Genomic DNA, 25,143 nt, shown 5'->3' with positions numbered 1-25,143 from the left:
GAGTACGGATGCAAACGCTCCTCAAAGGAGGCCCTCAAGCCAATGGCGTCAGCCGATTGACATGACTTCGTGGCTAACCCTGTTAATCCGCTGTTAAGCCTCTTGCACCTACCAGCCCCCTGCAATGTCACTGTTGGAGGTGTGGGGGGATTAACCGAGACACCATGGTAACCGGCGGCCGCAATTCGCTGGAAGGTCTGTTTTGTCGCGCATTTGTGTGGGTCGTGATTACATTGCTACGGACGCTGGGAGGACGACGAAGTGGTCTGTAACGAAGACGACGCTGAGATGCGCGCTTGTGTGCTGAGAGACTACTCCAAGCCGTCGGTCCCTTGCGTAGCAGGTTACCTCTGCTGTTTCTACTGCTGCTTCTAGCCGCCACGTATCATTTGGTGGAGGTGCTGGGTAAATTTGATCCCCGACCTCAAGCTGGCTCTCCGTCGTGGCCGCCGTCTCGCCAACATGTCTACCGAGTCCGAGCCATCTCCCTCTCTGTCAACACCGCCAGCGGTCGTCATCGCCCACCACCGCGAACCGGGCACGTTGTGCGGTACAGACGACGTTGATGTGGACGACCGGCTGGCCCTTTACGAACGCGTCAGCACGCAGAACAGGTGGGATCCAATGCTGATGCTCGCTAACGTGATATTTTACCTGACCGGCACCGCGAGAGTCTGGTTCGAAACCCACGAAGATGACTTGACCTCATGGGACATCTGTAAGCAGAAGCTCCGCGACCTCTTCGGAAAACCCATCGGCCGCCAACTCGCCGCCAAGAAGGCACTCGCGTCACGCGCCCAAACTTCCTCCGAGCCATACATAGCTTACATACAAGACGTCCTCGCCTTGTGCCGTAAAGTTGATAAAGACATGTCCGAGGCAGATCGCGTTGGCCACATACTGAAAGGCATTGCCGACGATGCCTTTAATCTGCTTCTATGCAAAGACTGTTCCACGGTCGCTTCTGTTCTTGAGGTGTGCCGGAGTTTCGAGCAAGCCAAACACCGGCGCATTTCTCACCGTTTTGACCGGCTGCCGAACACTGCTGCTAGCTCCTCCTGTGAAGATCTGCCAACATTGCGGCAGCCTTCCGACCCGGCTAACTTAACCCGTATCGTGCGCCGCGAACTGGAGGCGATCACGCCCGCTGTTTCTTCCTTGCCACTGCCGGACAACACCTTGGCCCTCATCCAAGCCGTCGTTCGCCAGGAGGTTGCGAACATGGCCGTCCCTTCTCCTCGCGTCGTGGACAACGCTCATGCCAGCCCGGACCCTCCAGTGATCGCAGCTGCCACTTACAGTCGCAGCTTCTCGCCTCGGTACCGATATCGCAATCCTGCCGAATGGCGTATCTCTGACGACAGGCCGATCTGTTTTACCTGCTCTCGCGTCGGACACATCTCCCGTCACTGCCGCAGCCGTTGGTCCCCGCCACCTCGCCCCTACCCCTTCGTCGACCGCCGCAACGACTACGGCCCGCGCCGCTTCACACCACGTCCCGATCCGCTCCGTGACGAGCCCGCTCCGCACGCTCGTGGGTCCAGCCGCTCACCTTCCCCATTAGGCCGCCGCTCCCGTTCTCCTACCACACGCCGCAGCCTTTCTCCTTCGACCTCCCGCCACTTCTCGGAAAACTAGCTGATGCAGCCGCAGGAGGTGACGCTGCATCATTGACCCGGCCCGAAAATCCTCTCTTGACCCCCGCTGCCCAACGTAATCTTTTGAATGTCCTCGTGGATGGTGTCCCGGTACTTGCCCTCATTGATACTGGCGCCCAAGTGTCTGTCCTGAGCTCTTCTTTGCGCCGCCGTCTGAAGAAAGTTTTAACGCCTGCCGCCATGTCCACGGTTCGCGTCGCCGATGGCAGCCCCGCTGCCTTGATTGGAATGTGCACTGCGAGAGTCAGCATTGCCGGACGTCATATACCCGTTCTGTTCACCGTCCTGACCAGGTTCCCTCAGGATATAATCCTTGGCCTTGACTTTTTAACCGCCCGTTCATCTCTTATTGACTGTTCCTCAGGCCTTCTCCGATTGGATCGGCCCCTGTGCAATGACGACTCCACCAGCTCACCTCGCCTTCAATCCACCGAGTTTGCTCGTCTCCCGCCACATGCTGCTGTCTACATCCCTATGTCGCCTTCTCCTCCCGTCCCTGATGGAGACTACGTCGCCTGCCCTCTCACCGCTAGGATTCTGAATCGTAACGTCCTCTTTCCCCACACCATTGTCCACATCACCAACAACTGCACCTGCCTCCCTGTCCTCAACTTCAGCCTGTCCCCTCAGGTACTTCCGACCGGCATTTCACTTGCTGATCTGTCCCCATTGACCGATTGCACAGTTTCTGTCCTGGCTCCTGACCCAACGACTGCCGTCTCCAATGTCCCTACATCGCAGCCCTCCCGTGAGGATTCTATTTCCCAGATGATCGCGGTCGATCTGCCCTCTGCTGATTCTACAGCTCTTCACAGCCTCTTGTCCTTCTACAGTGATATTTTTTACTTTGGGGACCGTCCCTTGGGTCAAACCTCTGTTGTCGCCCACCACATTGACACCGGCGAGGCCCGCCCTATTCACAGACGGCCCTATAGGGTCTCCCTCGCAGAGCGCCGTGTTATTCAGGCAGAGGTGGACAAGATGCTGACCCGCAACATCATCGAGCCTTCGAGTAGTCCTTGGGCGTCCCCTGTCGTGCTTGTTAAAAAGAAAGATCAAACCTGGCGATTCTGCGTCGATTACCGTCATCTGAATGCCGTCACAAAGAAAGACGTCTGCCCTTTGCAACGAATTGACGACGCTCTCGACTGCTTGCACGGCGCCAGTTACTTTTCCTTCATCGATCTTCGCTCAGGGTACTGGCAGATCGCTGTCGATGAACGGGATCGGGAGAAAACCGCCTTTGTCACCCCGGACCGCCTGTACCAATTTAAAGTCATGCCTTTTGGCCTGTGCAATGCCCCTGCGACCTTCGAGCGCACGATGGACTCCCTCCTGCGCGGTTTTAAGTGGACGACATGCCTCTGCTACTTAGATGACGTGATTGTTTTTTCGTCCCCATTCCAAAGCCACCTGCATCGCCTTTCTGCCATCCTTGCCGTCTTCCGCCGCGCTGGTCTTCAGCTGAACCCAAAGAAATGTACCTTCGGCCGCCGTCAGCTCAAGGTCCTTGGTCACTTGGTCGATTCTGCTAGGATCCAACCCGACCCCGACATAGTCCGCGCCGTGCGTTCATTTCCTACTCCGCGCTCCTCCGGTGATGTGCGCAGCTTCCTCGGCCTATGTTCCTATTTCCGCCGGTATCAATATTTTGTTGAGAAAACCTGCTTCAGTTAAAAACTTAAAAACACAAGATATGTCCACAATTGCATTATCGCCCATGAGTAGCGCTGGGTGAAAAGGAATGGTTTGCTAATAAAACAGAGAAAATCACTTTTTCCTTAGTTTTTCGAGTTTGGAACATGAAAATGAAATGTGGTTAACTGTAAGTTCACCTCCACATGTACAAACTGGTTTATCTTGTTTCGTGAGCAGAAAGTTGTGTGTAAGGTGTGTGTCACCTATACGGAGACAGCAGATAATGACTTCTTTAAAAGGTTCCTGGTGTACACGACTTCCATTCTCCTAAAACTGGCTTTACCAAGTGTAGTTTATTGTTTATTTCACTGTTCCAAGCAGATTGCCATTTTTGCCTTGCTTTAAGATTTACTAAGTTTGTGCAGTCTTGATGCGGCACATTTATATTTTTAATTTGCTTGACACGAGCTTGGGCAGCGCATAAATCTGCTCCATCGTTGCCTTTTATTCCGACATGACTCGGGACCGAACATAGTTTTATGTTTTGTCCTTTAGCTGTAGATATTGCTATGTTGTATAGGGTGTCACCTAGTAGAGGAGTGATTGCATTTCTAGAGTGGAGAGCTGTAAGTACACTTAAAGAGTCTGTAAATAATACTGTTTGGGAGGTTCTCATTTACTATTTTTTATGGCAATACATACGGCGTAACATTCCGCAGTGAAAACAGATGCACACTGCGGAAGTCTTACTGTTTCGTACCAACTCTCGTACTACTGCGCTTCCTACATAAACATCTGTTTTTGAACCATCAGTATAAAATTCTTAAAAGCTATTGTATTTTCCTTTTAGTGCAAGAAATTCTTGTATTATATGTAGTTGTGGAGTTTTCTTTTTACGGAACTGCGTAAGTATGAAATCGCAGATTACAGGAAAATTGTACCATGGAGGTAGTGGGTCTCGTCTTCAGGCAATGGCAGGTAGTGTGTCCTGCATATCGAGATTTTGGCACATCTCTTCAAAACGCAAGAGCAGTGGCCTGGTAGCTTGAGGTTTGTTTACAAATATTATTCTAGAAGTACATTTTGTTACAACCGGATAGCAGATGTGGAAGAAGAGCTGCAAACGCGTTTCTGCGATAGTCGGAATGCCGGTTGTTGGGCCCAAGATTGTTTGAAGCGGTTTATGGTCGGTGACTAATGTGAACGAACGACCGAAAGTGTAGAAATGAAACTTCTTAGCACCAAATATTATTGCAAGAGCCTCTTTCTCAAGCTGGCTGTATTTCTTCTCGGCATCGGTCAAGGCACGCGATGCGAAAGCGATTGGCTTTGTGCTGCCATCATCCGAAACATGAGAAAGAACCGCGCCTAAACCATAGTGCGATGCGTCGCATGATAGCTGCAACGGTTTGCACGGGTCGTAGTGCGCCAAAATCGGCGGAGACGCTAGCAAGCTCTTTATCTTGATGAACGCTTCCTGGCAACGCTCATCGCAGCACCACGGGGCGTTTTTACATAGCAGCCTGACAAATGGTTGCGCCACCGTTGCTAGACTTGGAAGGAACTTGCCGTAGAAATTGACGACTCCCAGGAACGACTGCAGTTGCTGCCTGTCTTTAGGGGCTGGAGCCTTGATGAGTGCGTCAACCTTCTCCGTCGTTTCCGAGATGCCTTATGCGCTGATTCTGTGTCCGAGGTAGCGAAGGTCCTGTTGGAAAAACGAACACTTCTCTTTCTTGACACGAACGCCTCTTTCAAGGAGTCGTTTGAACACAGCTTCCAGATTGGTGAAATGCTCTTCGTATTTTTACCAGTGACCAGAATGTCGTCTAGGTAGCAGCAAACGCCGTGCGAGACCTTCAGCATGGTGTCAATTATTCTTTGGAAAATCCTAAGTGCGGACGAAATTCCAAACGCGAGTCGATTAACAGCAAACAATCCTTTCGGCGTATTTAACGTGAGGTATTGTTTTGACGACTCAGGCATGACCACTTGCTGATAAGCCCGGCTGAGGTCAATCTTCGAGAAATGCTTACCCCCCGACAAGGCTGTGAACAGGTCATTCATCTTTGGTAATGGGTAGCGGTCGACATCAAGGCACGGGTTAACGGTCGTCTTGTAGTCGCCGCAAATCAGTATGCTACCATCTTGCTTGATTACGGGTACCGCAGGCGTAGCGTATTCTGACGTCATAAGCGGTGGTATAATTCCCAGTTCCATTTTGGCCAATTCAGCGTCGAAAGCTTTTTGCAACGCGAACGGAACATTCCTGGCTTTTAGGAATTTCGGCTTCATACGAGGTTTAACAAAAAGTTCGGCGCGCTCTTCTGTTATCGTGCCTAACTCGTCTTTGAAAAGGGGTGGGTACTTCGCCAGCAATGCGTCAAGCCTTTTTTCTTACGCTGATATGAGTAGGAAGTGTCTGACCTTGTAATGTTGTTCAGGTTCCAGATTTTCGCTCACTCCAGCCGAACGGCTTGGAGCCGCTCCCGGCCCAGTAGAGGCGGTCCCTTGTGGTCTATGACGTAGAGTGGAAGAATTGCAGAATGGTGTCTGTGCTGCACGTTGACCGAAGAGACCCCCTGGGGCCGTACCAGTGCTCCTGTGTAGGTACGAAGTTTAACTGTAGTAGGCTCCAGTACAGCCGAAGGAAAGAGCTGACGGAACTGCGTCTTTGACATGACGGAAACAGCCGCTCCCGTGTCCAACTCCATGTTCACCAAAACACCGTTGATAGTCATCAGTACGGTGACAGGGTCGCGCTGAGCTGCCGACACGCCGTTAAGACTGGGGGTCGAAGCTTTCCGCGACACAACCGTCAGCATGTTCACATTCTTTTTCATTTGCCTTTTCTTAGAAAAAGTCTTACCACTGCTTCTGCAGGCTCTCTGGATATGCCCCTTTTTGTTGCAACCGAAACAGGTGGCGTCGAAGTGAGGGCATGTTTCACTCGTGTGTTTTGGCGAACCACAGCGAAAACAGCTTTTGCGTGCTTTCTACGCTTCAGCCTGCACCTTGTGCACATCGCTGACTGCGGCGTCGGTGCTGCGTGCTTCAGCAGCACTCTTCTTAGCCGCTTCCATTGCAAGAGCCCTCTCCACCGCTTTCGGGAACGCAAGCTTGCTATCCTCCGTGGAAAGCACTCGCTGAATGTCTTCTCGTAGCAGGCCACACACGAAGCGGTCCCGATGGGACTCGTCAAGGGCGCTTCCAAACTCGCACGTTTGCGATAGTTTACGAGGCTCGGCAACATAACTAGATATCGACTCGCCTTCTCGTTAACACCTCCGGTGAAATTTGGCCTGTTCTCTAATGACGGACGGCTTCGGGGACAGGCATTCATGCGAAGGAGCAGGCAAGTTTCCAGGGGCGAAGCGACGTTCATTCCAGCATGTTCGTCGGTGCGTGGCTGGCCAAGATAAGCCCGCGCGTAGGTTGCGGCGCACGCCTTTTATTCGTTTTGGCGCGCCTGCGCATTAGCGACAGCGGCGATAGCCGGACACCGCACAATACGCTTTCAAAACATTTTGCAAGACAAATTGTGAGCGCTATAGGCCTGTAACTGTCAGGGGAGGTTAACGTCTTTCCATGTTTCAAGAGTGGGACAATTATTGCTTTTTATGCGAAGCATATTACAATAGGTAACCCAAGCCCTTCGTGACGGTTACACGCCGTGCACACCACGTGACACAATGACGTCACGACAGATGAGAGACGGGGCTCCAACTCGTTCCGTCGCTGCGGTTGCACGCCGTGTAGACCACGTGGTATGGTGACGTCACACCACGTGACACAATGACTTCACGACAGATCGCCGTCACGCGCTGGGAGAGGGAGAATTCGATGCCATCGCACAGACGCTGGAATGCCCTCGAGCGGCATTCCCGCGCATTTCGAACGCGCGTTCACACTCGGTGTAGGTGAAACGCTCGCTCCACCGGGCAGGCGGACGCGGCTTCCGTGGCAATCCAGGCGCTCACCCAACGCGCGTCTCGGGGTTAGTCGGCGTTCCGCTGTAGCCATGACGTTGTCTTCCCCCACGACGAAGGCTTCTAGTGGTTGTATTAAAATGACCAAGTATTCAACCAAGGAAAGCCATGTATTACCAAGCCTAGCCATCAATATGCTTCGCATCTGACTAGGCTTAACCTTAGCTAAGCCTCAGCCATTTTTTTCCAGGTGTCCGGTATTTTTCCTGATACCCATGTTTTGTTAAAAATTCTTAAAAGTGCCTCCATGGCCGGTTCTGAGAGATGGGCTAGCATTTGATAATGTATTTCGTCTGGGCCTGGTGCAGTGTGTTTACCGGCGGATTTCCTGGCGGATTTAGGGATTTCCTGGAGAGTAATTTGGTTATTATAAGGCTTGTTCGTACTGCTGTTTGTTGGGAGTCTTTGTTTTTCGGCTGTGTTCTTAAACTTTAAGAATGACTGTGTATAATGCGAGGAACTGGAAATTGTAGATAAATGTTCTCCTAGTATGTCTGCCTGTTCACCGATGCTTGTTTGGGTTCCAGGGGGTGTCAGAAAAGGAATTGTGAATGGGGAGAAGCTGCCATTTAATTTACAAAGTTGCTCCCACATTTTTTGAAGTGATTGTACTATTTACGGACGATACATAATTTTGCCAGGAAGTTTTCTCAGCACCACCACGTATATTACGTGATTTTGCTCTCGCCTTTTTAAAATTGATAAAGTTTTTTTTTGTGTTCGGTATCGTCGAAAAATTCCCCAGGCTTTATTTTATTTCTCTTTAGCTTCTCTACACTCTTGTGTATACCAAAACTTGTGGTTTTGTCTTACCACTCCCGAGGACTGAGGAATCGCTAGGCGCGCAGCAGCTATGATACAGGTTGTGAAGATTTCATTCAGTTTGTCGACGTTAAGGCTATCGAAATATATTTTATCCAGGCTGGCCTTTTCTCGAAAGAGTGACCAGTTGGCTAAGTGTATCTTCCAACGGCGAGGTTTACTTTGGATGATTAAAGGTAACGATGGTATGCTGATAATTACCGGCAAATGGTCCCTACCAGAAGGGTTGTCCAGGACATCCCATTTAAAATCTGTAAAAACTGACGGTGAACTAAAAGATAAATCTAAGGGGCTAGTTTTCGCAGTACTTGGGGAGCAGTAGGTGTGCTTTTCAGTATTGAGTAGGCACACATTGTTGCACAGTATAAAATATTCTAAAATGCGACCTGTAGTATCAGTTTGATCACTTCCCCAGCAGGAGGAGTGGGCATTAAAATCTACGACTAAAAGATATGACTGTGGTAGTTGTTTTAAAAGTGCTTCCATGTCCTCAAGTGCTACTGTTATACGTGGTTCAGGATAGATGGAACATACTATGATATTTTTAAAATGAAGAGCAGTGAGTGCAACAGTTTCATATTTAGTCTGAAGTTTGACTTCGCGAGCTGCAATACCACTCTGAACAACAATAGCAGCGCCTCCAGAGAGCCGATATGCTTGCTGTCGATCGCAACGAAACCCTTGATACTTTTTCAGAATGTTTTTGTGTTGCCGGCCTAAATTGGTCTCTTGTAAACAAAAAACGACTGGGGAAAGTAAATTTAAAAGATCTGTTATATCACTGTAGTTTTTGATAAGTCTTCTACACTTCCATTGGAATAAAAATGTCATTTTCGTTGTTTTTAAGTTTTTCTTTTTGAAAAGACTGAGTTGAAACTAAGTTTCAGGCTTTTCGGGTCCCGTTATTCTGGCTCATCCTTTGCGACGCTCGAGTGAGCTGTGCCGCCCGAGCGGGACGGACGTGCGAAGGGTGACATCCATCCCCTCGGAGGAGGTGCTGGAAGCCCGCGAGGAAACCGTGTGTGTGAGGGTTTCAGGCCTCCCACGGTGGGGAGTAGCCTGGTTGTCCCCGACTCAAGGGACGGCTGGACCTTTTTGGCAGATGACAGAGCAGCTTTCGCTGTCCCCGCCTGGGGCGTGGATGGCCCTGCCTATGTCCCGGTAAACGGGACTTGGGCAGGCGCCGGATTGCGGTGTGATGCACCGCCCCTGCGCACCACATCCGCGAAGTTTGTCCTCGCTGTGAAGGCGAATGGATTTGACTGTGAAAATCGTTTACGTGCCTCTCTGAATGAAATGTTTTTCTTTGTTTTCAATGTTATGATTTCCTTTTCCATCTTCCATGATGGGCAAAACCTAGAATATGCTGGGTGTTCGCCTTCGCAGTTTGCGCAGTGTGGTGATGCTTGACAGTTCTCGGATTTATGTTATCTTGATGCACATTTTGCACATGTTTGAGGGCCGCGGCAACTCTGGGAGCCATGACCAAACCTCTGGAAATTGAGAGACCGAGGGGGTTTGGAATGTAGGCGCGAAATCGGATTTGTTCATAGCCAACTTGAATAGATTCAGGGAGTGTGCTGCAGGCAAAAGTGAGTACTAAATGTTTGGTTCCTATTTCCTTGGTCTCCATTGTTTTTTAATACCGTTTTCCTATTTAGAGTGACACGCCTTAACGGGATTTTTATTCGGACAATAATTCGCTCTTTATTTCCGTCTTCAACTATATTGACGCTTATTTATTATCTAGAGAGGTAAACAACAACTTCACTGCAAGAAAGATTTTGTCATCAAAACTGTTGTCGTAAGAATACCTTAACTCAGAAAAGCTTTATACATTACACAGGAGAACATTGCTTATTAGCCTCCGTTCTATCAAACAACGTCGTGCGTACACCTACTCTCGACAGTAATATCCTGTTCTACTCGAGTCCGTTCCGTCCTGTGTCTCACCCTAAAATGACTGACTAGTGAAAAGTGCGTTTTTAAATTGGTTTCATCCGATACATATTTCATCTGATTCCACATTCCATAAATTCCATCGTCTTAAATCGCGTAGTCTTTATGGGTTGTTACCAAGTCTGTAAATTGTACGTAAAAAAGTTAAATAAACTGAAAGGTCAATAGATACGGAAATTATATTAACGATACGTAAATTTTTGAATCTCCCAGCTTTAAAATAATCATAACACGATAGTTGTAAAATTTCGTTTCGCTGGCGTTAACCAGACTTAGTGGGTGTTCGAGAATTGGGAATTTCTGAGCGTCTGAACACAAGGCAAATGCTGCTAATGACGTAAAGAAGATATTCAACTTCATACCTTGTATTCTCTAATCGCGCGTACATCGCCTAGTGCAAGCTCCTGCCTGGACTGGCTGGTCTCGGACTGCTGTTGCCCTGCTCTCGTTACGAAGCTTCTCCAAATCTCCAAATAAACCCCATCTTACTTTTCGTGAAGGTGTTGGGTGACATCCTCACGCCAACCACCAAGCCATACAAGTGGGCGCGTTCATCGTCTGTGGTGCTTCTTTCTGCCAGCGAGACCCCGCCATCTTCAGCGGCACGGAAAACCATGATGCTGAGGATTGGCTCACACCGTATGAGCACGTGAGCGCGTACAAGAAATGGGGTTCGGACACCAAACTGAACCATGTGATTTTTTATCTCACCGCCGTAGAGATCTTTGGTATTGCTACTGCGAGGCGGACATTACATTATGGTTCATTTTGAAAGCAAGCTTTCCAGAAGTCTTCGGCCATCCGTGCTGACGCATTGCCTGCTAATGTGGTAGGCCTCGCAGTCGAATATTTGCAGGGATGGTGATAAGTGCGTAAGCACGCTTTCGCTTGCCTTGTCGCAAAAAGAAAGGATATGCCTGAGAAACTTCTTTGCCACATCTGGAATTGTGATTTCTTGTCTTGTTTTATTCGTGTGCGCGCACGTGCCACGTGACTGTATTTATGTACCTCATGTCGAAGTAAATTTTCAGTTCATAATTACTGCTTGTTCTCTCTGCTTCTACCCCTTCGTCCCAGTCTATTGCGCTAGTCTTTTAACTCCACCCTGAATCACCAACTATCCCAACTTTCAGGCTTGACAGCATGTCTGCAGGATGAACTTATTTGATAGTGTAAATGAAAAAAATGGCTGCGGCTTAGCTCAACTATCTCTGGTTATTATGTAAGCGAAATTCACGCTTGCTTAACCAGCGTGAAGTCACGTTGCGGTCTATTGCTGCAGTGCCGCGTGTCTGACACAACGTTGTCAGCGCTAGTGGATGCAGCTCACATCTCGCCCCCATCACCGCCGCGCACCTCAAAGCGCGACTGAGGCGTCCACTGATCCAGGAAACAGTTGTGCGCCTTTCTTTCCTCAAAATCACCGGAGTGTCGAACGTTGTCGAAACCAACAGCAATGTACGCAAAGACCGCCGACAGCCTACAGCTTCAGTGCCGCGCTTCTGCCACAACGTTGTCACTGCCAACGCATGCAGCGCACATCTGTCACTACTACCACGTAGATTAAAGAGCGACTGATGCGTTTACTGCCCCAGGGGGCCAGTTAAGCGCCTTTCCTTTGCTTTGGAAACTTTCGCTCTTCATCGGTTTTGGCTGCCCGTTTAGCGCGTTTGCGCTCCCTATCGACTGCTAAATCCCTGGCATGGTCGGCAATGTCGATCAGACTCGGCCCGACGTCTGCGGGTTCCCACTCTCAAAGACATCGGCTCCGGCTGACTTGCTTCACCCATAGCGAGACGATGCGCAGTGCGCAGCGGTCCGAGAAGCAGCCGCGGCCGCGGAGAGCGCGGCTGCAGCTGCTGCGACTAACGCGGCACGTGACGTGGTTCTTACGCAGCTCGTCTCCTCTTGTTCAAGGTCACTCGTGAAGTCCCAGTGAAACTGGCGCCGCTACGCTTGTAAACCTTTCACTTTAATAATACAACCATTTTGTGCTGCCTTGTGCCAGCAGCGAATGAACGTGTTTCATGGGGATTGTTCAGAAAATTGACAATGGTGCCTTTCCTTTATTGTGCCGCCGCGGTGGTGGTGGTGAAAATATTTTAATGAAATAGCTTAGGAGGTTGTAGCGGCGGTTGGAGTTCTCAGGGCGGAACCCCATTAGCGTAGGTTGCTGTCCGGGCTCTTTCGATGATTTGCTTTTGACTCTTTTCGTCCGAGCTGGTCAGAGCTGAGCTGCCTCCCACCCCTCCTGCGTTGGCTGGTTATTAACAGTGATCGCCTGATTTCGTTGGCAGGCCCATACCATATGGTACAGGTCCGCTTTCTCCCCCAGAATTTGCATTGTGAGTCAAATGACTCCGGCTCTATGGCATGTAGTCTTCGTGGGTTTTTGTAAGTGTTGGTCTGTAACTTTCGGAGGTGTTGTTCCTCCCCTTCATCTAGTGTCTTAGCTGGCGGAGGGTAGACCCGACGGGATAATCTTAAGTGCTGAACTATGTCATTTTAAGTTAGTAGTTGGGTAGGAGGTTCCACGGCATCCGCACTGAATGCCCGGGGGAGAAATGCTCGGGCTGAGGCATGTGCGCTCTCGTTCCCTGGGATGCCCTGGTGACCTGGTACCCATATTAAGTGTTTGTGTGTGGGTTGGTTGCCACGGATGTAGCTGTCTTGCAGGATTTTAGCTGCTAGCGGTGCGACCCTGCCCGTGAGGTAATTGCGATACGCTGTCTGTGAGATTATATTCTGAGCTAGTGTGTGTTGCAGCTAGAGCAATCGCCACTTCTTCCGCAGCCAGTATGTCCTGGCTAGCCAGTACTAGTCCGTCGACTGTTGTATTTTGGTGCACTACCGAGACAGCCGTCACTCCGTGGCTGAGTGGTTAGGGCGCTGGGCAGCTGACCCGAAAGACTCAGGTTGGATCCCGGCCACGGCGGTCGAATTTCGATGGGGGCTAAATTCTAGAAGCCCGTGTAGTGTGCGATGTCAGTCCACGCAAAGAACCCTAGGTGGTCGAAATTTCCGGAGCCCTCCACTACGCCATCTCTTATAGCCTGCGCCGCTTCGGGATGCTTTAACATCCCCCTATGTCATAAAATAAACATTTACATTATTGTCGATCAAAATTTACTATTTTGTTCGCCTTTTTCGAATTACGCAAAATCCAAAGTACTGCAAGATAATTTGCCAATTTCGAATCGCGCGTTTTCACCAACGGCGGTAGAAAGAGCCAAACAATACTAAGGAAAAGTTTGAATATCATAGTCTCACTCAACTTTCTCCAATTCTTCAGCTTTTCGAAAGCACAGGTTTTAAAGTTTATTTGTGCGATGTTTTGGCCGCTGAATTAAAGTTAAGAAAAAAGTTATTTTCCGACTTGAACTTGAAAATTCCATGCATATAGCGACTTTTTACAACAACCTGTGCTCCTGCTTACAGCAATAAAAGGAAAGCGCTCATGGCTTTTACCACAAGTAAAGAATAAGAAGATTCCGGACAAGAAGACCTGTAGCATAATTTTTCACTTCTCTTCTTTTTTGTATGCACAGGTTCTGTTATGTTGTGTATTTAGCTATAAGAATATGTAGGTTTGGTTAATGGCTGTACGCACCAATATTTCTTGGCAGCAGATTGCTCCAACAAGTTGTGGCATCCATAAATGAGCCAGCACCACAAAGAAATCACCCTGACAGTAGTTTAAATTTAACTTCTGTTTGATATTACCGGGAAAAATAAAAAGCTAAGTAAAACACACCTCATATGCCATGCGCTGCCTCCACTGGTAGCAGGAACCCGCATTTTTAATAAGCGCTACGAAACACTGGTTTGGTTTGGTTTATGGGGTTTAACGTCCCAAAGCAACACAGGCTATGAGAGACGCCGTAGTGGAGGGCTCCGGAAATTTCGACCACTTGGGGTTCTTCTTTAACGTGCAATGACATCGCCCAGTACACGGGGCTCTAGAATTTCTCCTCCAAAGAAATTAAGCCGCCGCGGCTGGAATCGAACCTGCGTCTTTCGGGTCAACAGCCGAGCACCGTAACAACTGAGCCACCGCGGCGGCCGCTACGAAACATTGTGTTCCCATGAGCTAGTTTTTCAGTATTACGAGTCCATACTTTTGAGAAGGGCTCAGTATAGGACTGGCTGCCGTCAAGAAAAACATCATGTGCCGACAGCGGCTTCTCGATTCACTGCAGAAAGAATTACCTCTACCACGCAGAGAGAAGCACTGAAACTAGGTATTTCGGAATTTTTCAGAAATGGGAATAATATATTTGCTTATCTATATTAGTTAGCAGATTAAAAGTATCGACATAATTTCAAAGCCACCTTAGGCGATAGTGACGGGGCATAGTATGAAAGGTTGCTGCTGAGATCATGTATAGGATATGTCAAATACTGCAAACTCGTGTCAACTGGTCAAGTGTTTAGGGGAATCCCTCAAAGTAGGTTAGATTTGTAATAAGGGAGTAATTACTCATTGACATCCACCCAAGCGCAGCTATACGTCTAGCTATACAGCTATGAAAGCTATGCAGCTTTCTAAGAAACTTCGCAGTTAAAGAAAAATTCGTCCTGGTCCGGGGTTCAAACCCCGGACCACCGCTTCACCGGAGCAGTCGCTCTACCAGCTGAGCTAACCAGGACGGCAAGCTTATGGTAGGGCGAGAGCGAATTGATCAATAACTCGAAGTGGGAACTAATCTCCCACGGTGGAGTAGATTTGTAATAAGGAAGTAATTACTAATTGAGTAATTACTCCCCTCATTGCTCATTGAGTAATTACTCCCCCAAACTTGTGACCAACACTGTTCCCACTTCGAGTTGTTGATCAATTCGCTCTCGGCCTACTATTAGCTTGCCGTCCCGGTTAGCGCAGCTGGTAGAGCGACTGCTCCGGTGAAGCGGTGGTCCCGGGCTCGAGCCCCGGACGAGGACGATTTTTTCTTTAACTGCGAAGTTTCTGAGAAAGCTGGATAGCTTTCATTTGTAGCCGTATGGTTACTCTTGGGTGCACGTCAATGAGTAATTTCTCCCTTATTTCAGATGTCAACTGTACTGTAAACTCTGTTCTGTAATGCTGTAAACTAAAATGTCAAATACTCCAGAAATTGTGCGCCTGGACTAGAAAGATAATTTTTTCTAGATGTGTATATATTTAAATATTGCGACTTTCGGGACGGTTGTTTGTCATCACGACGCGAGGCTAGTTATGCCTAAACAAAAACCAGCGAGATTACGCCTTGTGCTTGAGGCCTGCTTAAATACGATTCCTATCTTGATGCTTTCCTTTAAGCATTTCTGCCTCGCAATATCTGTTGAGAAAGACCTTTTCGCTGACGTTGGGTCTTTTCCCCATTTCTGCCTGTTTTAACTCTCTTTTCTCTGGTTTACTATTTACGGCATGCGCATGCTACTGTAGTCTTTAAATAATCGAATATACCAACAATGTGGGCGTTCCTTTATGAGCACATTGTTGCTTTCTTTATTTTTGCAGACCTGTATTTATAAGGTGCATGCTTTAGCGTGGGTACACAAGATGAGTTTTGGTCGCTTAGTTCGGCTGTGTGCTTTCATTAATATATTTCTTATTTTTATTTATTTATTTATTTATTTATTTATTTATTATTCCTCTAAGGTACCTGTCGGGACATTACATGAGGGGTGGGGATAACACGGTAAAAAAAAATATACATTAATAAGAAAACGGACAAAAATTACATTGATGAATGGGCTTCCTCGATGGTGGTCTTGAAAAGTCGGTGAATCATGATGGTGGCCACTTCAGCAGGGAGGTTATTCCAGTCACGGGCAGTCTTTTAGAAAAATGATTGCTGGAATGTGGTGGTATGGGCACGTTCAGGGTAAACAGCGTTCGGGTGGTTATGGCGGGAAATGCGATGCACACGTGGAATTAATTGGTTGGCTTCTGTAAAGTTGTGGAAGAATTTGTGAAATAAGCAGAGACGTGCTGTGTTCCGACGGGTGACTAGCGTAGGCAATTGCAATCGTGATTTCAGACCTGAGATGCTGGTATGATAGGAGTAGTCAGATGAGATGAACCTCGCGGCACAATTCTGAACAGACTCAATGGTATTAATTAGGTTAGTCTGATGGGGATCCCAGACAGAGTTAGCATATTCAAGTTTAGGTCTGGCGAAAGTCTTGTAAGCGAGCGATTTGAGAGAACTTGGTGCTTGAGCAAGGTTGCGCCGAAGATACCCAAGGACACTGTTTGCGGAGTTAGTTATATTGGTTATATGGAGAGTCCAAGTTAAATCACGAGAGACATGGACGCCTAAGTATTTGTAATGATTGACCGAAGAAATTGGGCAGTTATTAATAGTGTACACTGGCGCGAGTTGGGGCGACGGTGAAAAGAAATCAGTGAGGTCTTTGAAATATTAAGAGACATGAGCCACGTGTTACACCAATGTTGCACTTGTGAAAGGTCTTCTTGAAGAGCGACGATATCTGAAGAATTTGTTATGGGGCGATATATGACACAATCATCAGCAAACAGTCGGACGTTGGAAGAAAGACTAAGTGGAAGATCATTAATATATATTAGGAAAAGAAGGGTACCTAGTACACTTCCCTGTGGGACGCCAGACTTCACAGGTGAAAGAGATGATGAGTGACTATTAGCATAGACGAACTGATGACGGTCAGTTAAAAAGGCACGAATCCAATTAACGATGAAGGGGTGCAGATTCAGACGGGAGAGTTTGTGTATTAAGCGACCATGACAAACTTTATCGAACGCCTTTTCGAAATCAAGGAACACAGCGTCACAATGAATAATACGGTCTAAGTATGAGTGTAAATTGTGTAGGAAAAGGGCAAGCTGTGTCTCACATGAGCGGCCTTTAAGGAATCCATGTTGATTAGGATGGAAGAAATTTACAGAAGTTAAAAAGGCAGCAAGATGCGAGTACAAAATATGCTCCATGATTTTGCAGCAAACGCAGGTGAGTGAAATCGGGCGATAATTTAACGGTGATGAACGGTTACCTTTTTTGAACACTGGAATGATTTTGCCGATCCGCCAGTCACGTGGTAAAGATCCTGCTTCAATGAAGCAAATCATAATAAAACTTTGTCTTCCAGTGCTATATTTATTTATTTATTTTTGGTAAAGATATGTCAGCTGGCTTACTGAAGACGTCCAAAAAGCGTACCGAGATCATGACTAAAAGCTTTGATTTTGAAAGGAACTCTTCACAGTTGCGTGTAATTTCTGTGCAAGGTTTTCAATGCTGCCTTAGTAGTCACCTTCGTAATACACATCTGAAAAACATGGAAAACTGGCACTGGTGAACAGGTGCCTGGATTATCTGCAAACATCAGATACTGTAATCCCACTTTTGAGTGAGATCACAGTATCCCACTGTAATCCCACTCAACGCATAGGTGCTTTGTTTACCACAATTTCACATGAAGCACTGCTAATGTAATTTGAACTTATGATGTTGAACTTTCACTAGATTAAAGTAGGGCAGAAGTTTATTTTATGCAACCTGTTTCTTAAGCGTCATACGATTGCAGTAATTGATTACGCACTCAGAAAAAAAGTGACACTTTTGAAGAACTCTAGTTTGGGCTAGTTGGTTCATGATTCAACAGGAAAACGGCGCAAAAGACGTGGACAAAAGAGACAAACACAACAGGACCAGCGCCAACTTGCAACTGAATTTTATTTCGCACCAAACCCGCCAAACCCGCCAAACCCGCACCAAACCCGCCTACTGCCTGTGCGTGATTACACGGATGTTAGGGCGTGTTGGCCTACATAAAGGTGGGTTTGGTGCGAAATAAAATTCAGTTGCAAGTTGGCGCTGGTCCTGTTGTGTTTGTCTCTTTTGTCCACGTCTTTTGCGCCGTTTTCCTGTTGACACTTTTGACATCGGTGCCGCACAAACTGCGAAGCAATACTCCTTGGCTACTGAATGGAAAATGAATTGATGAGCAGTTCCGCTTAGCACAATTAGAGCGTTGCTTTAATATAGCCATCGCATGAACAAACTTTCAGGCATATGTTCTGTTTGCATAATGCAACGATATGTTTTATATACAGATAATAAGGTTGTTCAGCATCTAGCGCTGAAGGAGTTCATTGAAGAAGACACAAAAATATCACTCCCGATAGACCCGTTGCAGATGCGTAAGAAACGCTATCGTGATAGTAGCAACAATATCTTAAGAGAACACGTGCTCTTGTCCTACGCGTACCGTTATGTGTAAGTCAGTGAAATCACATGACTCGGGTTCTGTTTGGATGTTCGCACTGGAATATTGTTCCCAAGCAATTCACAACTACTCCAGCAACATCTACTTTTGAGTAATCCGGAAGGTTGAGATAGTCTGTACTGGTTCTGCAGCATTCAAGCCCGCACAGTCCGAGAAAGATAGATTACACAAGCGCTGCTTAGTAGCGCGTGTGTCGTCCATCTTTCTCGTTCTTTTTCTGTTCGCGCTCGAACCCTGCAGGATCTGCTCTCGGGGTGCACATCAAGCAGCGTTTCCACAGTGGCCAGGAACCAATCTGCCGTTTAAACATTTGATGTGTATGACGACATCGACACCTAGTCATAAAAATCCTAGGCCGATGAACTCGTAATTTAAAAAGGCACGCTTTCGGTTGGTGCAAATGCGGCCAGAGCTGTCAGCCTGCAAGGCAAGACCTTGCTTGTCAGCATTACGTGCTAACAAAGGAACAACCAGGGAAATGCGAAATTTTTATTTAATTTACATTTTTTTTAAACCCATAAAAAATTGGGCGCATATTTATGCGCTCTTTACTAATATAACGCTGCACCGAACTTAGAGAGTCGTCCCGCAAGCATGCCCGACGTATATAGCAAAAAAAAAAAAGTGCTTCTAGTTTCTGTTCATGCGAGATTTCCTTGACCGGAACTGAAATAAAAGTCAGCAAAAATACTAAACAAAAGCACTGTGCCCCTAAGAGGAATAACCAAAGAACACAAGCGATAATAAATGCCTCTTACCGGGATCACAAGTTTCTAAGCACACGTCCTCATGCGGAAAATTGTTTACATTTCCTCCACATCCACAGTAGAAAAACGGGTTGCAGATTTTCGTGGTTGAGTTGAAGTACCACTTAATGTCAGGGTTCTTGCCCTCGCAAGTGGTCCCTATGTCAGGCTCTTCGCTGCACTTATCAGATGCCTCCGTATCTACGAATGTTGGCTGGACTTTTTTGCATTCAGAACGGACAGTAATCAGTGATGGCGCAGTAGTAATCGCGTCTGCAGGACAACGAAGAAAAGATCACCATAATGTGGTAAGCTGTCGTCCTGGTCCTCCTTAACCAGCTTTAACCCAATCTCATGACAAGCTAGGGTTCGATAACATGCATTTGTTAAATTATCTTACTTGTCCTAACATTATCCTTCGAAACCAAGATGCTTCTTATCAAATGAGAATAATATTTTCTGCACCTACTACAAGAAACCTTAATATTGCCACAAAAAAACCTAATTATGCACTTTATTGGGCACACTTAGCGCAAGGACTGACGAGAAAACAAAACACAAACATTCTTTTGACAAAATTACGGTGTCCACCTGAAGCTTGCCACTTGCCCGGACCACAAATCAGTCGTATCATGAGTGCGTTCTGTGTGTTCGTTGGTTGTAAAGCGATCCCAACTTATCTTTTGTCTTCATGGGTAGAAAGATCATTCTTGTTTTTCCCAAAATAAAATAATTCATCATGAAGAATAACCTCTACGCAATTTATTAGAAAAAAATGGAGCCCTTCTGTTTGCTTTTCAGCCTGCCAAGCTACATTTTCGTCCCGGTCGCAATTTTTATTTATCACCAGTCCGGGTCCAGGCAACCGTCTCATCATCCGTATAATTCCCCTCCGTACCTCCGTCAACTCTTGTGGGGTCTCGTCAAAATCTCCTTAAAGGAATGCATTCCACGGATAGCTGTTAGCCTTACAGAATACGTGGTGCGTCTACCATGTGAAGGAACAATGTACTTTTATATTGACGGTGTGTAAGAAACAGAACGGAATAATTACTGAGCACTAGTGTTCTACACTCCGCTGGGAGTCTGGCGTACACTGCGCGAAAGACAGAAACAAAAAAAAGTGTTTTTTCTTGTTATGGATAGAGCAAGCTTTGCAAACAGGAGTGATATTTATATTAGACGACGTTGCTTTAATTAAAGTTATGAGGAGGCAAGGCTGTTCCGAATAGCCGGAAGAAACTGCTCAATCTAAGCCAAATTCCAGCACACCTTGGCAAAAAGCCGGTAGCTTGGTTCGTTGTGGTCTGAAAGCACTCTGTCATTACAGCATCTTTGTGGACGGTGCGCCTAACGCTATTTGTATATGTGTATCGCATCCATGTGCGACGCTGCAGTAGAGATGGAACTAGTGATTTGTGTTGGATTTTTCGTTAGTCAGCTAACAATCTAAGGTTAGACGTAGGTTCGATGCCACACCACATGGACATGCCATATTGAGAGGCGAGTCAAAATGATTGCTCCATCTCGAGCGCCTAGAGGGCAGATACTTTCGCGGTGCTAGTTTGCACCACCTCATTGGTTGTAAGCACGTTCGAACGAAGCTGGCTTGCACGCCCTGATCGCCGACATGGGGCGGCTGTAGCGTCGTCACGGCGGTTCTTGTGTAGAGATCCATGTTCCTCACGTCGCCCGTACACACGCGTTGGCAGCTCCTCCGGATTGCCGCTTCCTGCTGATACGACAATTTTCTTTGAGGTGCTATGGTGTCTGCCTTCCCAACCTTTTTATTGTAGGCGATAATTTAGAGCACTCAGTAGTTTGCCCAGCTAAAATCTACGATATTGTGAACACTACAAGAAACAGAAAAGGAAAATTTTTAACCTCGTTTAATCACTTATTCAGTCCCTAGAAATGCAGCTTTCGACGGACGGAAGCCAGAGAAATCTTGCGGACAAAGACGAAAGAAAAGGTAGCCATTCAATGCATTTCTGCGCTAAAAACCAAGTGTGCGAAACCCCCTAAAGGTGTATATTTGGTCAAAATGCGTTGTAATAAAAAATGCCTGGAGATATCGTCTCAGTCCTCTTTTCCTCACCTGTGGCAAGACAAAATAATAGATTGTGCAGAAAATAATGATATTCTTATCCGGACCCAGTAGCTCTTAATTTTAGCCTCGCCTGGTGTGAAGATAGGGTAGTTTGGGGAACAGTTTACTAGTTTGTACCATTCTTAGTAGCAAATAGCACAGGAAGCCTTATATGAGAGTGCCGTAAATGATTAGCTTCGAGTGGAGAGAGCTCCAATTTTCACTGCTTTATCAGAATCACGATGTGCGTCTTTCAGGGCGAATTTGGTTCGAAGCAGCTTTTACATGATACACGTTCAAGAAAGTTGAATTCTATCTGCAGTTAGTGTGGAAAGGATATTAGTTCAGCATATCCTCTTCCTGACCTTATGACTATAGCACGGCTGTTTAAGGCGAGCTTTTTCGCCATATGAAGCCAGTGTGCAGCGACTATCTATACAAGAAGGAGCTCTGAGGGTGTATTAGGGCACTGTAAACGGTTGATACCGCCATAAAAGAGTCCTACATTATAGATTGCAAAGTCCCTTCGACATCTCTATTGCGGGACATTAAAATCTAGAAAAAAATTTCTGGGATACGGATGGTAAAAGAGTCTCTGGAAATTCACTTGCTGAACGCACCTACGGAACCACATGATGCGAAAAATGACTGCAGTACTGCATTCAAGAAATCATTCCCCCTTTTGCCATTCAAGAATGCAATTCAGAGCCGTACCAATTTGGCCTCGGATGCAATATCTGTCTGAATTCAGGCGATCACTAAAATTGCACATGCAAAATAATTGCGGTGACTTTGGCTATTTTCTGTTTTGCTGATTTTATTCGCTCAACAACAGTGTTCAGAGTGTTCCTTTCGTTTCTTATAGAACAGTGTTCCCTGTAAGAACTTAACACTAGTAATGTTGCTTCATTCATGATGTCATAGTTGTAACTTCAATCTTCTCGCCCCTCTGCTGGTCATGCGGTGCCCCACTAGGGGTGCTTCAGGCTAAAGGTAAATGAAAATAAGGAAAATGAAGGTGAACTAATTGATTAGACGCATATTTATTATTTTTGAGATATATAATTTCTTCTTTACTTTCGGTGCAAAGTGCACTAAAATGAGCCGTCCGCGAGAAGTGGCTTATGTTAGTTTAAAATGCTTGTGCTATAAAAAAAAAGACCTACACAATTCCCGTTAATGGATCATTTCAGTGCTGCTGGGAATGCAAATTTCGGTGTAATAAAGTGTTGCGATGTTTTAAATGCAACTACAAAGCGTGTCAAAGTATTCCATGTATATGCGACTCCTTTAAATCTGATATATATCACTCGCTCTTTACCTTTTGTTCCAGCCGATTTTCTTAAGTTCTTCAGCGTTCTGAGTTCTGACTAGTGTCTGGTCCAATTGGACCCATTAATGAATAAAGCAGCTTGAATATTGATCGGGAAAGCCTGCTGCAAAAGTGCGCAGGTCATTTGTCTCATCTTTTTTTTCAAGTGGGCTTGAATAATCTCGCTTTCAAGCTTATGCAAGGCAAACTTCTTTTTTTTTTTAAGATTATGGTTTATTTGGTCTAACGTCCCAAAAAGACTCAGGCTATGAGGAACGCCATAATGAAGGGCTTTTAGATCTACAGCTTATTATTTCTTCACTGGTTTTTCTCAATGCGTGCAAGCTATATGGCGAAGTAACTACATTGCCACATATCATTGTAGTGTCCGTTCGTTCGCGCTCAAGGCAGCAGGAAAGGGTGTTATCATTTTTGTTCGTGACGCGAGAAGCGACCGGACTAATCTCGATTGACCACAGCCGTGAAGAGCTGCATCTACGTGTTTGCAGATTACTCTAGATGATTTCGTCCTGTTATCTCGAAGTTTCCTTGCCGGCTTTAAATTGAACGATGCCGCGAGCAGCGGGCATTCGTAGTTCGACGACTGACTAGCACGTTTGTTGCTTACGCCGCCGCCGAGTGATTCAGTTCTTTTGCGGGCGCAAGCCAGCCCAAATAAAGAGCTTCGTTTGCAAGTCTTGCTGCTGTCTTCCTCACCGCTTGACTGCCGTCACTACAACGTGACAATATGCCATTCATGACTCACTGTGCGCGCTTAATAACATATCTTCTTGCCTTAATAATTAGTCTGTGTTAATTTTAGGAAGGTCGCCTTGATGTTTGAACATGACATTAGCACTAAGTCTGTGCAATGCGTAAAACAGCAAATATCTAGTTATCACCTGGTATTGTCGCTTGGTACTGAGCAACTTCTTTGATTATTAGGAAGCCTGCTGGCAAGCTGAACGTCTCGAAAGTTAGCCCCGTGAAATGCTTCCCGCAAGCACTCTCGCTACTTCTCGCGCTTTTCATATGCGTAAGTTCTTAATAAAGCCATCTTATTATAGTCTTCTGTGAGTGGTTCTTACTTTTATAAACGCCAGTTCATGGGTACTCGACTGAGACAGGGGCTGCGAGACAGAGACGTAGGCTCTTTGTAAAGCTCGGATCAGATTAAAGGACAAATTTTCGAGGACATGCAGAATAATTTTCTGTGTACACTGACGCTTTCCGCTGTGATGTATCGTTGTACAGCAAGGGGCAAAAGAATTTGCGAGCACTTCCCCGTGTTAGTGCAGCACAATCTCAAGTACTGCTTCGACACTTTCAAGTCCGCTCCGATTGAAGATTTTAGACAGCTGTCTGTGATAGATGGAATTAAGTAACGCCGGAATGCAGAAGATACAAAGGAGCACATAACGCGCAAGGAAATGCGAGGGTTCCACAAGTCTCATGATTGTGTGAACTAGGTGAAGGTTTTAGTAAAGGCGGTATTGTAGGCCATATAAGCGACCGGTATTTGTACGAGCAGAAACTACTCTGCCGAAAAGAAACCCGCGACGCAGCCCCAACCTGGCGGCAGTAGGGCTAAGCCACTACTCGGCGACAATTCTGCAAGTGTAAAGCGGGAGGCCACTTCGCGAGAAAATGCCCTGGTCAAGGTTTCAAAATTGATCACAGGGAGAGGGCGATATTTGCTAGTGTAGGAGTCCCGCTGATCGAGGAGAGCCTAGGTCTGGTTTAGAGGCGGATCCAAAAGCCTGCAACTCCGGCAACGTGCGCATTGTCACGCCTAGAGCACAAGTCAGGAGCTAAGTTTTGTGGCCGACTTAGAGGGCGATGTTACAGCCCTTCGCAAGTCCCTTTGTGCAAAATTAGGTAGCTTAGGACCAACGCTAAATCTTACAGGCGCGTTGGATAGTCAAGTACTCGCTGATATGATTTACGTGCCGCTAAATTCATCTCAGAAGGCACCCCTCGTTTTGTTTAAACCCTCGCATTCAGCCGTGCTGTGCACGCTGACAGATAAACTAGTCGCAGGTCTAGACATCTCGAAGACGCCAGCCAACCGCGAACGCTCTCTACAGCACAGAGCGACAGTTCACGAAGACTATTAGGGGTGCACGAAGGGGACGCAGACAGGCAATGCATGTTGAATAAAGGCCTGCGCTTCGTGGCTGGCTGGTTTCCCTAGTTGAAACTCAGCCCTTGGAAACAAAAACGAAGCGAGCGAGACGATTCGGCAGCTGTTCCACAAGGCACAACTCACTGGCCAGCCGCAAGGCGTAGGCATAAGAAGGCACACAAGACATGCATGCAGGACAAGCAGCACTCTATCGAGAACCTGTCGCGGGACACCAGTGTCCCTAGTTCGTGCTTCGGGCGTAACGGCGCACCGACGTTAGCCCATGATTATGCTTGGACACCGCGCTTACGAACACAAGGCACTGCAGCTAATCAAAGGGTGGTTTTATTGACTCAGCTTTGCGAGAGATGGCAAATAGTACCGCAGTTCGTGCCACTCATGAAGAATAATAGCCCCTGCGTGCAGACTTGACAGGATGTCGATTAAGCCGAGTTGTAGATGAGACACCCCATTCCAGTCTATCAACATGAATACGAAAACGCCAATTGTCCATCTTCACCGCGAGGTCCGCGGCACGCGCCTTGGGCTGTG

At 46.9% G+C, this 25,143-nt stretch overlaps 1 protein-coding gene across 1 annotated transcript; it reads left to right on the top strand.

Moving 5' to 3' along the window:
• Positions 1-462: 462 nt before the first annotated feature.
• LOC149331182 (uncharacterized) lies at positions 463-1,638 on the top strand. The gene has a single exon (XM_089555410.1). The coding sequence runs from the start codon at positions 463-465 to the stop codon at positions 1,636-1,638; it is 1,176 nt and encodes a 391-aa protein (XP_089411536.1).
• Positions 1,639-25,143: the final 23,505 nt, after the last annotated feature.

This window comes from Amblyomma mixtum, chromosome 8, assembly GCF_055824585.1.
Source record: "Amblyomma mixtum isolate Tamu chromosome 8, ASM5582458v1, whole genome shotgun sequence".
NCBI classification, from domain to species: domain Eukaryota; kingdom Metazoa; phylum Arthropoda; class Arachnida; order Ixodida; family Ixodidae; genus Amblyomma; species Amblyomma mixtum.
This window is presented reverse-complemented; position numbering and strand designations above follow the sequence as displayed.

Excerpts from the sequence above, each read along its gene's own strand:
- LOC149331182 (XM_089555410.1), top strand. The coding sequence starts at position 463 with ATGTCTACCGAGTCCGAGCCATCTCCCTCTCTGTCAACACCGCCAGCG.